This window comes from Larus michahellis, chromosome 10 (genome assembly GCF_964199755.1).
Source record: "Larus michahellis chromosome 10, bLarMic1.1, whole genome shotgun sequence".
In the NCBI taxonomy this organism is placed as follows: domain Eukaryota; kingdom Metazoa; phylum Chordata; class Aves; order Charadriiformes; family Laridae; genus Larus; species Larus michahellis.
Window position 1 is genome coordinate 17,029,045 of NC_133905.1, and position 16,123 is coordinate 17,045,167.

The following is a 16,123-nucleotide window of genomic DNA, read 5'->3' on the forward strand; positions in this document are numbered from 1 at the left end:
AAATATATTTCAATCTAAGCCATCTGGCAGGAGATTTTAGAATTAGCTTTCAAGAATGACCAATGCATCTCTGAGAATCATGGAATGGGAAGTTAAGTTACGACTGAAGTCTCAATTCCAGCTTTACTAGGAGCTATGATTAAAAGACCTTCATGTGAATTGCAAGGGCTGGATGCGATCATCTAAACTTCACACACATTCAGGCAGGAGGGAAAACTGTTATTACATTCCACAGAAAATGTTCAGATATTGCAATTTCATTTTTTTTTTTCATAACAAATCAAGATCTCTTCTGGCTTTCCATTAAATTCATTGGCCAATAGAGAAAATAAGATCAGCCAAGAAAACAGCACCTGGAAGATCCAGATTCAATTTTCTTTACCGCCTGACTTGTGTAAGGGCTTAAACCCGCATGTCTAGCCACTGGGCTATGTAGTAATTCTCTATGACTAGTCTGGATTATTTTACTTTGTATAAATGAGTAAACACTAACTGCAATATAAGAGGTTGGCTTTTATCTTAGTACTGTCTTGGGAATTAGGTATACAAGGGATTTGTAGCCTGCTTGTTTCCACGCCGAACTGGTACTTCAAGCAGCAAACTAGCATCTAGATGTGAATCATCATAGTTCCAGAAAAAAAGAAAATAACTTTGCTAGCATTTTCTCAGCTGGGTCTAATACACACAACACATCCATGTGACATCCTGACAATCTCTGTTCAGAGCACTCTGTGACATGTCTCACATCAAAATGCTGATATGCACCAACTTCCTTTCCCCAGACTGCTTATCTACCTGGTGAATCCTTGAACTGCTTCACGCATCTCTGCATTGTCTTAAAAGAGTCATTGACATTCTTTTCTAGTTGCTCAGCCTGAATTTCCATGAGAGGATCATTCATCCAGCTCTCATACCACTGCATCCAATCTGACACCGTAGTCCAGAGATCACAGTATGGCTGGAAGTCCTTAACCATCCTGGATAGCTTACTGTACTTTGGAAAGAGAGAAAAAGCACGCATAAGCAACAAGCGTATTCTCTTCTATGCAACAGTTTGCATATCAAAAGGCCAAAAAAGGCACAATTCTTTTTTGAATCACAAGCAAGCAATGAGAGAACATGTACTTCAAGAGGACGTGTCAGGCTATCTTCTGGGACCACAATACAGATTCCAAGGGAGAACAACTGGCAGAGCTGGGCTTCACACATTCAGGCCAAAATGCATGCAGTGGAGCTGTGTCCGCACCGTGTATCTGGCATGGAAAGCACTCTCTCCACTTGCCTCTACAAATGCTCTGGCTGCAGAATGAGGAGATTTTGATGGGCAGTCCACAGGCAATCAGTGCAAGCACACACTGGACATCATAGCAAAACTTGTCTCCTTACAGTGAAGTAACCATAGACTGAGAGACAGGAAAGGATCACGTGAACTCCACTTCTACTCTGCAGCCAGACTAGGCTAGACGTGGATGACAATGATTCATTGGCAGCTGAACAGCTACAGGCAAAATGAATGTTTGCAACTATATAAACTGTTGCCTCAGGAGAACATGCTCCGCTCCCAGCCCAGCCAGCTGCCTGCACACCGCTGTGCAACCACTCTCATTCACATCTATATAACTGCACTAACAGCCTTACAGAAATCGATGCATCTGAACTGCTGCTTCAAGACCTTCCCCATCAAATTCCTCCTCATTAACATCACTGAGATCTGAGTGCGGGCACCCCGAGTCTCTCAAAGAAGTGGCAATATCAAGCCCCATGAACAGCCTGGCGCATTCACCTAGGATCCACTCTTCTGCGGCACAGTGGAGTGACAGAGCAGTGTGGGCGCTCTACAGGACCACAGAGCAGTTCATCAGATAAACGAAAAGAGCACGAAGGATTCCTTCCTGAGGAACTGTGTCTCATTATTCGCTCTAGCACCACCTAGAAGTCCCAACAAAGACTAGGGTCCTGTAGGTACAGGACCTGACACTTACATTAGTAACTTTCATCCCAAAGATTCTTTCCCTGTTGTTGTAGAGAATTGCCAAATTCTGAAGCTCCTTCAGCTGCTTCCTGACTTCCCTTGCTTTGTCAGCCAACTCGTGAGCTTGGTCAACGTCTACCTGGACAGAAAATCCACATACAGTCAGCTGGAAGAGAAAAGGCAGGCATGAGGTGTGGCTCTGAAACCAATCTCTGGAGACCTCAGCTTCCTAGCGTGCTCTTTGTTGCATTCAAAGGCAAGATTTTTATGCTCACCATCTCACACACACCCCCAGTCCAATTCCACTTCTGTTTAGACCACAGTGGAAGTGGTGAGGAGAAGCAATAACCACCCGCCAGGTGTTAGAAAGTGCAAGTGTGATGACCACCTGCTTTTCATCTTTGTGACAATAGTTAATCCCTGAGGAGTAGACGGAGGGAGTCTGCACCCAAATTTCTTGTTACTGAATTTATACTGTCATTAGTTACAGAATCAGTAAAATGAAAATGACAGCTCTACTAGGTCATTCAGTTTGTTTCCAAGAATTGTTTAACAACACATGTCCAGAACTTCTCTGATAACATTTCTGGTTTATTTTGGTGGTTCTGTTTTGTTTGTTTGTTTGCAGTTTTTTTGGTTCATTTTTTAATCCAGTGTTAGGGTACTACCATTTTGGGAGGCTATTTCCAAGATAATGTAGGTCACTGATTACTGTCTTTCCAAGATGGCATTTTTTTTTCTGTATTTAAGAGCTTTTGGTAAAAAATAAAATTCAACCTATTTCAGCAGAAACCAGAGATATCTCAGCCCCAAAACTCTGCTATTGTTTCAGGGTCTTTCACACGAGATGAGTTCCCTGACTGAATGCTGTGTTTTCTCCCTTGATGGCAGCGCATCATAGGAGATGCTGCGCAGGGAACTGAGCACACAAGAAAGAAAATGAAGGTGCCTGAGCACCCCTTGGTGTTGCCCAAGCACCAAGAATCGGAATATCGTATCTTGATGAACACCTTCCCAGTGAAAAATCAGTATTTCTGCAGAGTATTGTCTTTCACACGAAAATGAAACTCTTAAGTCCAACTTCCAATAAAAAAAAATGAGGGCACAGGTTGTTGACAATTTTTGGCCCAAGAATACTTTGAGCTAAAACCTCATCTGACTAAAATCTCATCTGAAATTTTTCTACCTGGCTGAGCACAAGAGCTTCAAGGCCCCCTTCTCTGGACAGTTTATTGTTAGTGGCTTAATACCTCCATCTCTTCCAGTTTGTCTTGAAAGCCATTCTGATCCATGAGCTGGATTTTGCGAAATTTGTCTTCATCCTCCAGGTGCTGGAGCCGAATGGACTCAGCTTGCATAGTTATTTTCAGTGGCCAGTAACTTGCAGTCCACCTGCACTCACATGATATAACAAACAGACAAGAAAAAATAAAAAAAAAAAAAAAAAAAAGAAAAGAAGAGAGAATGAAGCTTTTTGAGCATATGTTTGAAATGCTGAAAATAACAGAATGAGAAAGCCAACTCCCACCAAACAAGGAAGCTTTACAACAACAGAAACACATGTGGTTTCAACAAAACATTTTTTTTCAGCTTTTCTTGTTGATATGCAGTCCTTGTGACTAGGCTATTCAAATGGAGAGGGCTGGGGAGAAGTGGAGGGCCTTTTTAAAAGGAACAAATCCAGTATGTTGCTGAAAAGCTAGGAGACAGCAAAATAACAGTTGGCATCCAGAGGGAATGTCTGTCTTTCAATGTATTCACAAGGAACTGAAAAAAATGGGGTCAGAGTCTTGGCTTGTGGCTTTTCAGGGCTACTGAAAAAGCCAGTCTCCTGTTAAGCAGGGCAGTGTGGGGCCTGGGTAACCCAGATACAGCGAAGCCCTGGATAGTGAGGCTTCTGAGAGCGCCCTGGGGAATGCACTGCAGATATAGGAAAGGCTGCACAAAGTGGCTGCTCATGCCAAGGCGGGTTTCTTGGTTCTTGCTCAGCCGTAGCCCACCCACTACTCCATCTGGACTTGTTAGCTTGTGTGCAACGCCAGATGCAAGCGTTGCAGCGTCATGCTTGAGGTGACACCCCTCCCAGTGCCTGGGGATGGAGCAAAGTCCTACAAGTTCTGCATGTGCCAGGTTTGCCCAGTGACCACACAGCTGCATCTGTGCTAAGCTGTCCTAGAGCTGAGCTTCTGTGGGTTTTTGCACTGTGCATCGCATGTTTCTAGTTTCAGGAACCTCTCTGCAGAGACTCACTCAGGTTGCAGACACACTGGACCAAGTCATATGAGAGGTGCTTACAGGGCTGAGCTGACTTTAGAAGCTGTGCATAGCTGTGTTTGTGAGCTGACTCTGCTACGGGGGCATAGTCAGGCCCCAATGTGAATAACATAGCCAAGGATAAAATCAAGAGGAGACTGCATAGAAAAGAAATGCAGTAACAATCATACAGCGTTCATGTTCCTTCCTAGTCCTAAGCAAACCCTGGTAGTGTTCCTACCTTGGAAGTGTTCATTCAGTTTCAGACACAGACTAAACTGGGTACTTAGAGACCTTGCAAATGTCTCCAAAAAACCAAGAGAAAAGAGCTTTAATAAGTTAAGCAGGTTAATAGCTACCAGTTTGCCTTGCCCCAGGCTAGAAGGCAGCACGAACCCACTCTTCTTCTCTATAAGCTTCATCTCAAGAATTCAGTGCTCATATAGCCTGAGAGGTACTTAAAAGTTCCGCTGGAGCCCCTGATAGACACATAGCCCATGAAGCACTGAGAGTGGTAATTGCTGCAAAGTGTCACACTTTGACAGTGGGAGAAATGCCTTGTGCTCACATGTCATTGAAATCTTCTTCGGTAAGATTGTAAAGGAATTCCTCCATGACCTTGTAATCTTCTGTGACTTCACGAATCAGCTCCTGCACAGGGTGAGAGAAAGAGACAAAAAATAGACACCTTCAGACCATACTGATTCCAACTCTCTGGTGTATACCTCATTTTCATGAGGTGCCTTTGAAGGGTGTTAGTCATACAAGCCAAATGTGATGTAGGCTGCTCCTCTGCTGCGTGAAAGTGGGAATGGATTTACAACCCCTTGTTCTGCGAATGATCACGCCATCATCACCCTCTGTTCTATATGAATGAAAAGAAGTGTGACCTAGCGGATCAAGTGCCGGACAGAAATTGAGTGTTTTGGGTTATCCTCCAAGCTCTTTCCTTGGCACGGACAAGTCAGTTTACAGCTTGATGCCTTTGTTCCCCATTTGTTCACTGGAAGACGACCTACACTTCAAATAACTTTGAAATAACTCAGCACTAGAATGTACTATTAGAAGAAATACATTAACAGCAATACAAGCATTTGATAGCAGAAATATTTTCTTGAAAACAACATTCATTTTTAGAAGACAGGTATTCAGTACACAAATACGGAATGGATCATGAAGGTAGCAAAAAGCATACATAAGTCCTTCAGCAAGATTCTTAACTGCCATTTTGTTTTGCATAGATATTTAAATTCATGATATGTATATTTAAAAATCTTAGGAATTACAAAAATAGAAAGCCAAGAATCTTATGGCCTTGCATACATAGATATCCAGGCAAAAAAAATTGGAGTTCTGCTTCTGAGACACCACACATGGCATCGACACACTTCCTCCTCACTTCCCTTGGTGCTCCCTGTCCATAGGGGAGCACATCCTACCTCCTGCACAGCCAGCTGCTCAGGGACTCCCTTCATCCACTCCCGCAGCTCAGCCAGCTCCTCAATACTGTTTGGTTTCTCATGCATTTTGCAGCTGACAGCTTTATATGCATCACAGATCTGCAGGGGGACACAGCAGAGGGAAGACCATCAAAAAGTCATTAATTGCTAACGTGCAAACTGGAAAACCTGCCGTGATCCACCCACTTCCTATTCTGAAGGTGGTCTAAAGTGATGAGTACACAGTCCTGTTCCATCTTTTTCTTTCCACAGTCTTTCTCCATCCATCTCATTTGAGCTCAAATGGAATGAGACTGCCAAAAAAAGAGGAAGAGGAACTACAGGTATGTGGTTGAAATGATGACAGTAACAGATTTAGACAACTCTCTGGCAGATGCAATTGTCTATATTCCAGTTATCCTCAGAGCAAGCAGAAGGACCTTCCACTTGTCTAGTAAGCAGATCTTTTCCATCCACCAACAGATTTTTATAAGATGGTAAGGTCTTGAAGACTTTCATCTCAAGAGACATAGCTTTCAGGCACATAATTTATTAAGTATATTTAATACTTGATTTGGTTGAGTCTGCATATCTCCCTTCTACTCAGTTTTTAAACTAATCACTCCAATGCAATCTTTAAAAGGTCCTCACTAACGTGGCTTCAATTGCTGTCTTTTGGTCATTTCACAAACACAGCAACTTCAAAAGCAGAAGGACTACAGAAGACACTGACAGATAATCTGTTGAACCAGGTAACTTACATCCTCCACCTGCAAATGGAGGTTTTCAGCCAGTATGTCCAACATGGAAGTGGCAAGCGCTTTGTATTTTTCAGACAGATTTTGCTTAACAACTTCTACGCTGACATGGAAGGGACCAATGACAATAGAACTAGGTACAGTGTTCTCCAGGTTCTCCTTTTCAGACAAGTGCGTGTTTACTATACTCATCACCTCCTGGGCAGGTGGACATTGCTCTTTGTAATCTCTGTAAATAAAAACACCAAGAAAAAAAGATAATGTAGACCTTAAGATCATTTGAACATCCAAGCTGTTTGTAGGATGTCCAGATGTGTCTTCCCAAAGAATCAAGACATGAAATTAATAATGAGTATGTTTACTGTTTTTAAAACATGCATCTATTTAAACGTATACAACTTTTCACAAGCACAGACTGAGAGGCTTTCTAGATCTTACAACCAAAGATACGCCTACATAGGAAGCGAGGAGTGTTTGTATCACAGTCAAGTACATGTGTGCTAGCTTTAACTAAGCATGGGAAGCTACAGTAGCAAAGACATCCCATCTAAAGTTAATCTATTTGGGTGACCAACTGCTACGGTTACCAACACCAAGCAGAGGAAGCCAGGCTGCCTGTGCCTACCTGCACTGCAGCTACACCCACGAAGCGCTGTAGACAGGCCCCCAGTTTCAGAAGATGTGTATACAAGAAGACATGTAACTGTTACGTAGCTGAGGAACATTACTGGGGAGCAATGGAAGGGAGAGACTCAAATCTACAACTGGTTTTAGAGCACAATAGGTGTGGAGTGGAATGAGAGCACAAAATATTTCAGCTGCAGAAAAGGAGTAGAAGAAAGAGATGAAAGAGGTAATAAGGCAAGAGGAGAGGGAGAGACAAAATGAAAGCACTGGTATAAACAGTGCAAGATCAAGTGGCACCTTGGGGGAGGGCAGGCACTTCAGTGCATTCTGGGAAGAGACAGGAATTTGTCAGATGGGATTTGTAAATTGGTTAAGCTGGAGTAACAAAAGAGAAAAAGGGCTTCAGTCCCACTGGTTGGAGAAAATGTGAAGCCTAAAAAGAAGAGCATTAAAGTAACAGAGGCTAAAGGACAGCATAGGTGCAAAGAGTTTTGGCAGTGAAAACAATGCATCTGAAACAAAAGAAAACATTACTTTCTACAGAATGTTATCAGCCTGAACAGATGCTATTTGAAGGAGGTCAGAGTCAAGTATGCTAACTGGATTTTCAAACAGGATGAGTCATTTTTAGGGCCATTAATATCTCCAATTACACTTACAAACACGACAGGAATGTGACTGCTGTCAGAGGCAGGAAGAAATTCTCACTGCCACCACCAATGTCCTCTAAAAGCATGGACCATCGCCCATGGCTGAAGGCTGCCTCTGATGGATGCCTGGTCTCACAACTGGGGCACGACACACACATTCATGGTCTCAGAACAGGTCCTGCATTCTCACGCACATCCACACAACACCTTCGGCAAAGGCTTGCCATTTGGGTTAGAGGTGGCTTTGTCAGAAGCCACTTACCTTAGGAAGTACTGGATGTCATTGTTATTTAGCTCTAAGAACTTCTCATATCTCTTGGCGTAGGCTTGGAGAGGGATCAGTGCCTTTTGAATGGCAGACTGCATAGCCTCACGTAGTTCTTCCACTTCTGGCTCGTGCAAGCCCACTGAGTCCAGCAAGAGCGTGTCTGTGATAAGTATGTTTTCCAAAACATACTGGAAGAGGAAGGAGAGAGGTCTTTCAGGACTAGCAGAGCTAACCATGCCTCCTCAGGAGAGGGGTGAGACAATCACTAGTGGAATCTTTGGGAAGTCATGGAGTCCATCCTTCTACATTGTGTCAGGAACTGTTTTATCAATTTTACATCGCCCCACCCCCCCGCCAGAGAAGGAGGATCTAGGGAGAGAGGTCTTTGACAGTAACAGGCGGAAGGATGCATATTTAGAAGAGATCTGCAACAGAGTGACAGCACTGGAAAAGGTGCCACTTCCTTTATGAGTCTGCTGTTACCAGCTGCCATGCATTTAAGGCAACCAGGCTTCTTAGGACGTCACCACAGAACATGCAGCACCAAAGCAGAGATAGCAACCATGTGAAATAGCTACAGCGTTGGGGCGCTTGAAGAAATCCTGTCAGAGTAGAACTGTATCAGCACAGTGCTGTGCCTAAATTAATTTAACTGGATTCCCAACTACCTGTTTCTGCAACTCTCCCGCTCAGTACAGGCTCTATGCCAAGAGCAATGCACTGAGGAGACTTGCACAGCTTTATCGCTGTTGATACAGAAGAGTTCACCTTCTCCAGCTGTGGGACAGTATGAGTCACCAGGATTCCCTCCTCGAACAGAGAAATGAGGGACTTCTCAAAGCTCTCCACAGGGGGGCTGAAGTGAACGCCACTGCTGTCTAGCACAAGGTCTGTTGCAAAGAGTGGACTCCTTTGAGGCCTGCAGTGGGAAGAGACAAGGAAGAACGGGGACGCTTTTTGAGACAATGGCACACAATTATATTGCTCTGGTGCTGATACTAAAATGCCTACTGGACAGGAAAGGAAAGCAGAGGAGAGGCGGACTGTCCCATACAGATGAAGATATGAAACACTGAGTTCTGAATTTACCACTAATGACATAAAGACATTGAGAACTCTTGTCTATCAAAGGCGAAGGAAGTGTGAATCATGACACATCAGGATCCCCAAAAATCGTAACCTGATGTTGAGAACTGGAGCTGCTTTACGGAAAAATTGTAGATGCTCTTCAAACCAGGCATTCAGCATCTCCAATATACTCTTAAAATGCACTTTCCAGAAGTTATATTCAACTTCTCCCAATCTTGCACGTTACCAGCATGGCTCAGGATCAGCTGAAATCAGTGTCAAGACTTCCACTGATTTCAAGGTAAAAGGCCTCATGTGAGTGGCATTTTCTTTTTATTCTTTTCCTGTTTTCAATTTCTAAACCTTCCTTTTTGAATACCATGAAGGACAAATCCTTAAATCAATACACAATGCAAGAAAATTCTAGGCACTGTGACAACCTGAATTTTGTATTCTTTAGAGATCCCAGGCCAGATCCTACTCCTGAGGCTTAATCCAAGAATGGAATTTAACCAGCCTTGCCTCCTGATATTCTTCTTCCTGGCCTCCAGAAAAAAAAGCTAGTAATAATTATTTGCTCCCCTGAGAATGCTGGAAGTATCTAATCTTTAGAACAGCACGTCAAAGTAGCAGACCTTGTTTCTGATGGGCTGCCTCATATCACTAACAGCAACTCGAAATCTGTACTAACAGAGCAGCCAGCTCGGTGTCATTCTTCCATACTCAAGCAAATGTGGCAGGTGGAGAACTGGGGAAACAGCCCAGCCTAAAGTTGCAGTGCAAAGCTTGCTTGCAAAAAGCAGTTAGATAGGCAATGGCACTACACTTATCTGCTCTTTCCACCCTTTTTTCCCCTCTCCCTTCCTTACCTGTAGGGACTATTGATGAGGTCATCTCCCCATTCCATGTCCTGTGAGCAATTCAGGATACCATGGCAAGCATCCAGCAAAAGCTGGGTGAAGCTGATCAGTGAGTTCTGGACCAGATACCGCAGAGAGTCCTGGAGCATGAACTTGATGCGCGTCATCAGCTTATGCAGTTTGGACATCTGGTAGACATCCCAGCGGCTCTGTTCCAGGTTGTACCAGTCTTTGCCTGCATGTCTCAGGTTGCTCTTTACTGCAGTCTTTAGAGTATGGATCCAAGTATCCTTGAGAAACATTTGAACCTAGGGCAAAAAGAAAAAGCAAACTGTGTAGTCCTCCAAGGGCTGATAGGAAGGCAGTACGGCGAGGTTAGCTGTTAGCTGGGCCTGCTGGACCTCTCTCTGCTGTGAAAGGCAACTGTTCTCTCAGAGCTGCGGCAGCTAAACAGTACCTCTCAAATCCATGCACACACACACGTGGCACCTGAACCTGGCCATACATCTCCTTCACTGAGAAAACACCTACAAAAAGAAAGCCTGGTATTAAAAAGCAGGAGCGCTCTATTCTTTCTTTTTATACACAGTGTTTCCTTTTTGTTCTCTTTTCTATAGAGCACTATCCCTGGAGCTGCCTGTGTCAGGGTCCCTCATAAAGTTGTGTCGACAGTACGATGAGCGAGTAAAGGACAGAATGTTACCTTCTCTTGACAAGTGAGAAGAAAGAGGGGAAGAAGCCAAGGGCAGCGGCAGTCTGCAGTGTTTTAATTTATTAAAATACCACCAAGTGTCACTTTTGCTCCACAGGCAGCTGCTGTTTGTGCGTAATAAAACAACCTCAGTCACTGAGTGGATGACAGCACTGCCTAGCTGAGGCAGCATGGGACCGGGAAGGACCAGCACATGCCCTCTGCCACTGATTTACTGTGTAACCCTCTGCAAGCTACCCCGTGTGGCCACATTCCAGGGTGCAATGTGCTGCCCTCACTTAGAGGGCAAGAAGATCTTCTGGCGAGAGTTACCACAGAGTTGCAAATTTTTGTCCTAGTCTGTCTGCTGGCATTGCAAGCAGAGTAATTTAATTAAGTACATAAAGAACATAGAGCATAGAAAAGCATTACCCCCATGAGCGCTTCAGGAGGAATCAAAGCTCTTGTGCCTTGCAGCTGGAGGGATGAGGAAATAAAAGCGAAAAAATTGGAAACTTTTGAATGCCAACCAGGATTGTTAATCTGCATGGAGACCAGGAGGAGAAAAGAGGGGCTGTAGCCCTATGTGGCCACTTGTTCAACACATGACTAAGAGCACGGTCAGCATTGGCTGATGCTAACTAGGGGACTATGGGTCTTTCAGCCCATTCTCCCCACATCCCAATAAATTTGACATGCACACGCAAATTCCTCCCTGTCACACCCACAATGTCTCCTTTGAAAGCTCATCCATTTCCAAGGAATAGATCTTCAGCTGCTGCATCTGTCTAATACACGCAGAGAGCCCTGCTGGCTGCTCCATGTCTTGGCCCCCCGTGCTTCCTCCACTCACCTGAGTGAAGGTCTGGGTCTGGATCTGTTCAAACTCCTCCAAGCAGACATGGTTGGCTAAAGTTGAATTAAACAGAGACATGGCGGCTGCCTTGTTGCACTCATCTTGCACCTGTGTAAGGAGAAGGATGACTTCTGGCCTGGTCAGGAGTGAGACAGAGTTGAAATATGCTTGTCGCTCATCAAACGGATAGTCTGGGATACAGATGAGCCCTGGCACGAAAAAAAAAGAACATGTTATTGCCTGCAACAGCCATTACAACCTCTGTTTTAGAGGAAGAGTACAGCTCTCTTTGGGACAGTGCTTGTGAAAAGGACTCTCCTCTGATGCACAGGGTGTACCATGTAGCAGTTTCAGTAGATGGCTGGATGAGAGTCTCTGTTTCGCAGCAGACTTTCTGCAGCCTCCCATTACAGGGTGAGGGACTGTCTTGGTGCCTGACCTTCCTGAGGCTTTGGCTCACGAAATTCCCATGAGAAAGAACATGGGACTTGACGAATCTTCCCACTGAAGCTTCAAGGCACAACTGAGACATCTCATCTGTGAGCAACCACTTGTGAACCACTTCAAGGCATTCCAACAGAAGATCTAAGTCCACAAAATACACACACACACCCCTCCACCCCTTTTTACCGTGGTCGTTTTCCTCCAGTTCATAACAGTAAAAGAGCCTGAGCCCTCTTTCGCACCTGAGGTACGCCACAGCTGAGCACAGCAAGTGGAAGGTGGCCAGCCCCAGCACAGTGGCAAATGGAAGGCAGTTAAGCTAATTACACTGCCATGCATTTGGTGCCATTAAGGGAACACTTGCAGAGTTGCTGCTGCTTAGCTGATGGATGGTGATATGTAATACTGACGTAACATGAACATGCAAATATACCCTAAAAAAGAGCAGATATACTCAAAAGTCTCATATGATCTCCTGCTGCTGCCCCTTATGAGCCCTAATCATTAACATGAACCTGAGAGTTTGTACAACAGAGCATGAATCCTACCAAAGACAAGAGGTGCTATAACCAATTTAAAGTGCTTCACTGTGTCCCATACCTTTCTCTGGTACTTTCTTCTCCTCTTTGTCTGGCAGAGTGACATAAGAAAACATCTGAGGTTTGGAAGTGATGACTCTGTCAAAGCTGAGCCTGTTCATGGTGTGTTCATAGTCTAATCTCACTTCTTTCTCCAGGCAGCACATATAGTCTAACACCCTGTTACAAGACATGGAAACAATGACAATCCACAGTGTTCAAGCAGCATTATGTCTGTAGCTTTACTGCAAAACCCACCTTTCACTCCCTGCCTCCTGGATTTGCTAACCCAGAAGCTCACCTACTACTGAACGCATCAGGAGCGCTGTGCAGACAATGAAGCAGCCAGCAAAGCTCTCAACTGGACATTTAACGACAGAGGCAAGTGGGGACCTGGGACTAGGACTGCAGCCTTCCCAAGTGTCTTTTCAGATCAAAGCAAAATCTCCAGTGGGGGCGTGCAGGGGGAGAACCGTTACAGAAGCGACAGAAAAAACCCCACAAACTGAAGAAGCTAGATGGTAGTTCTGGAAAAGTTGAGCTACCTGAGCTGTCGTCCCAACTGACAAGAGCTGAGCACACCTTAAAATCAGACTCCTCAGCCAAAACATGTGTATAAGTGCTGAAACCCTTTTCTATTTGCCCTAGGAAAGCATCATCTTTTCCCTCAAGCAGGCAGAGTACTTTTCTTTATCCCTGTATTTCTGCTCACAAACAGAGACTAATTACTCACTACTCTCTAGTTTAGGCTGGCAGACCATGCAGCCCTTCACACCTTCTTGTCTGTGAGCAGGGCAATCAGTCATGGCTGATTCCCAGTGACACCACCAATGGCTCATGATTCATCAGCCCAGGGACTCTTAAAGCATCTTCCTGATATGAACTGCATCTCAAAGAGACACTCGATTATATCCAGCTGATCTCCTCTTCTGTTTGCTTCACCCTGTGCAGATCTTCTTTTGATTTGTTTTAGCAGCTCTTAATAGGTAAAAGAGTCACCAGCAGACAACATCCAACTCTGGAGACAGCTGGTGGTCTGCAGATCAATTCAGGAATGACTGATCTGTTCCCTGAAAGCACAGGGAGACAGCAAGGTCAACCATGCCACTTCTGTCTAAACGTCTTGCTTTTGAAGGCCATTCAAGTGCATGTGTAAGCATGGCTCAGTGGATCTGCATATGAAGTACATCTACTTCATCTGGGAACGCTGACAGATCACCCATCCTGTACACGTATCCCTGGGGCTCTTGTCCTACCTACCTCTGATGACACTCTGGGCAAGAGAGTGGTGTACATGTACACAGGCTGGAAGGCACGTGAGATCCACGGTCTAGGAGTTGGATGCTCAAGATCTGCCTCCATTGCCACTGGCTTTGTAGCCCTCTGAATTCCTACAATGTTAATGGACTGAAGGCTGAGACCCCAGACATGTAATTGATGCTTTACCTCTCCTCTTTCTTCAGTTTGGGAGTATGCATAGCCAACAGCTTCATTTTCTGCAGGCTCTTCTCACTGATGCTATTTAGTCCATCTGTGGGCATGCAGTCCACATACAGGTGATAGAGTAGCAGCGCCTGCGTCTTCTTACGCAAGCTGTTGGCAAAAGCTACTCGCTGTGCAAACACCTGGGGATCTTCGGCCAGAAACAGTAGGCAAACTCGTGGCACCCAGTACTGGCATGACAACAATGGCGCTCTTCCTGGGAAATGAAAATAAAACTTACAAGAGCCTACAGGGAAAACAAAACTCAGAACAGCTTGCAATGCTTACAGCAGCTTTTTTGATGGACAATATAATTGGGCTGGCTTACTGGAGATCAAAATGAGGGACCAAAGCTGAGGACAGCAAGAGACACGGTGCATGGAATTAGGAGCATCTCCAAACTCTTTCAAGAGGGGGAGTACTTCATCTTAATCTGTCCACATTCCCCCTCAAAATGGCATTGTCCCAGAAAGACCATCATTTAACTTTTCTTGAAGGCAGGAAAGATGAGAGACAGAGAAAAAAAGAAAGCTACCTCTAAAGGGAAGGCCTCAAATAGGTTGTCAAGTCAAGGTATAGAGTTCTCTCCCCTGGAGGTTTTTCCAGAGAGGTTAAACAGACATGTGTCAAAAGTGATAACAAGGGCGAGGAATTAAATGACTCCTTGATGTCCTTCCCCGCTCTATCTAGGACCAGAGTGGGTAATGGACTGGGTCTCAGAGTATATTCCAGGTCCCAAAAGGCCTTACTCAAAACACACCTTCTGGAGTTATTCCTCCATTGAGGATGGGTCTCCCTTCTTCATCCCTCACCAGCCCATTCTTATCTGTTTTATGGACCAAGTAGAGCTCTGTCTCCTTGTCGTAATCCAGAACACCAACATCAAGCCACTTGTAGATTAACTTCTGGCTTTTGGGGTCCTCTGAGAGAATCAAGGATTAAAACAGGGTTAGTCCATCCTCCTGGAGGCTACAGCAAATGGACTTTCCTAATCAGTGTGGTGACGCGATAGTTAAATCCATTTAATAGTTTGAATTTCTCTCAATCTCACAAAATTTCTGCTATGATCAACTAAATAATGAACTACAGCTTAGCATTTCCAACTGTTTGCACACACCAGACGCCTCCATTTTCCTCCTCTTACCTCCGTGGTTCCCCGTGGGCCATCCTCCTACCTCCTGCTTCAGGTACTCCCACTCACTCTTTGCATCCATAGTCTCATATTTGGGTCCCGTATGCCCCTACATCCTCTTTCAGCCTGTACCTGAGGACCCCTCTGCCTCCCATTTCCTTCACCCCTTGATCCAGGACCCCTCATTACCCACATGGGTCCTGTGGGGATCCCATTCTCCTTTCCCATGGGCAGCTCTAGCCCTGTGTCACCCTCCACATGAGTCCTCATTCTGCTAATTGGGAGTGGGTGTAAAACCCTGTGCCTTCTCCCCCAGTCTATTATTTCTCTGGGTCATTCCCAGGGCATCCAACTCTTCAATGTTCAGGAGGTGCTAACCAAACAGATATATCTCTATATCGATATCAATATAGATACAGTTCAGGACAGCATTATAATGAAGTTGAGAATGGATGCTGTTAACGATGGGTCTGAGCTACAGGAATTTGCAGCAGTGCTGGCACTATACAGATGCCAGTGGTCTCATCTCCCCTAGGGCCTAGAGGGTCTGACTACTTCTGTGCAGAACAGTCCATTCAGCCTGGAGAGTCATGAGGTGCAGTGTGCCCCAAGCCAGCTGCAAGCAGAACTCAGCCATGACGTGCTGGCTACCCGAGGATCCTCACAGATTAGGTTTTATGCTTAGGTTTTGCAGACAGCCAAGCCTCTGGAGGTTGCCCCTATATATATTGAGCAGTCAATATACATGCCAGTTCCCATGCTTTAAGGCTAGTACAGATGTGTTGATATGAGCTGCAGCCACAACTGGACACCAGTACAGCTATACCTAGTGATGCCTTCTCATTGGAAAGGCTCATCCACATCACTTAATTTGCCCCAGATTTACTACTTGGATTTTCACTGCAGTCGGAAGTTGACTTCTGATCCTGCACTCGCAGTGAAATCCAGGCAAAACATACTGTGTTCAAACTAACTTCATGATGATACCTACATATCAGTAAAGCGAAATTTTGACTGTACTGACTTTCAGGCACAAAAACAGGAG

General features: G+C 44.8%; 1 protein-coding gene across 1 annotated transcript in view; it reads right to left on the reverse strand.

Annotated features, from left to right (window-relative positions):
* DNAH1 (dynein axonemal heavy chain 1) overlaps positions 1-16,123 on the reverse strand; it is a 72,686-nt gene that overhangs the window by 51,565 nt on the left and 4,998 nt on the right. The window contains exons 6-18 of the mRNA XM_074602227.1: positions 14,707-14,868; positions 13,911-14,163; positions 12,487-12,644; positions 11,440-11,651; positions 9,905-10,203; positions 8,736-8,886; positions 7,962-8,155; positions 6,426-6,651; positions 5,665-5,784; positions 4,794-4,876; positions 3,223-3,364; positions 1,983-2,138; positions 796-994 (exon numbers count right to left, since the gene is read on the reverse strand). Coding sequence (XP_074458328.1) covers positions 796-994; positions 1,983-2,138; positions 3,223-3,364; positions 4,794-4,876; positions 5,665-5,784; positions 6,426-6,651; positions 7,962-8,155; positions 8,736-8,886; positions 9,905-10,203; positions 11,440-11,651; positions 12,487-12,644; positions 13,911-14,163; positions 14,707-14,868 — 2,355 coding nt within the window. The remainder of the gene's footprint in view (positions 1-795; positions 995-1,982; positions 2,139-3,222; positions 3,365-4,793; positions 4,877-5,664; positions 5,785-6,425; positions 6,652-7,961; positions 8,156-8,735; positions 8,887-9,904; positions 10,204-11,439; positions 11,652-12,486; positions 12,645-13,910; positions 14,164-14,706; positions 14,869-16,123) is intronic.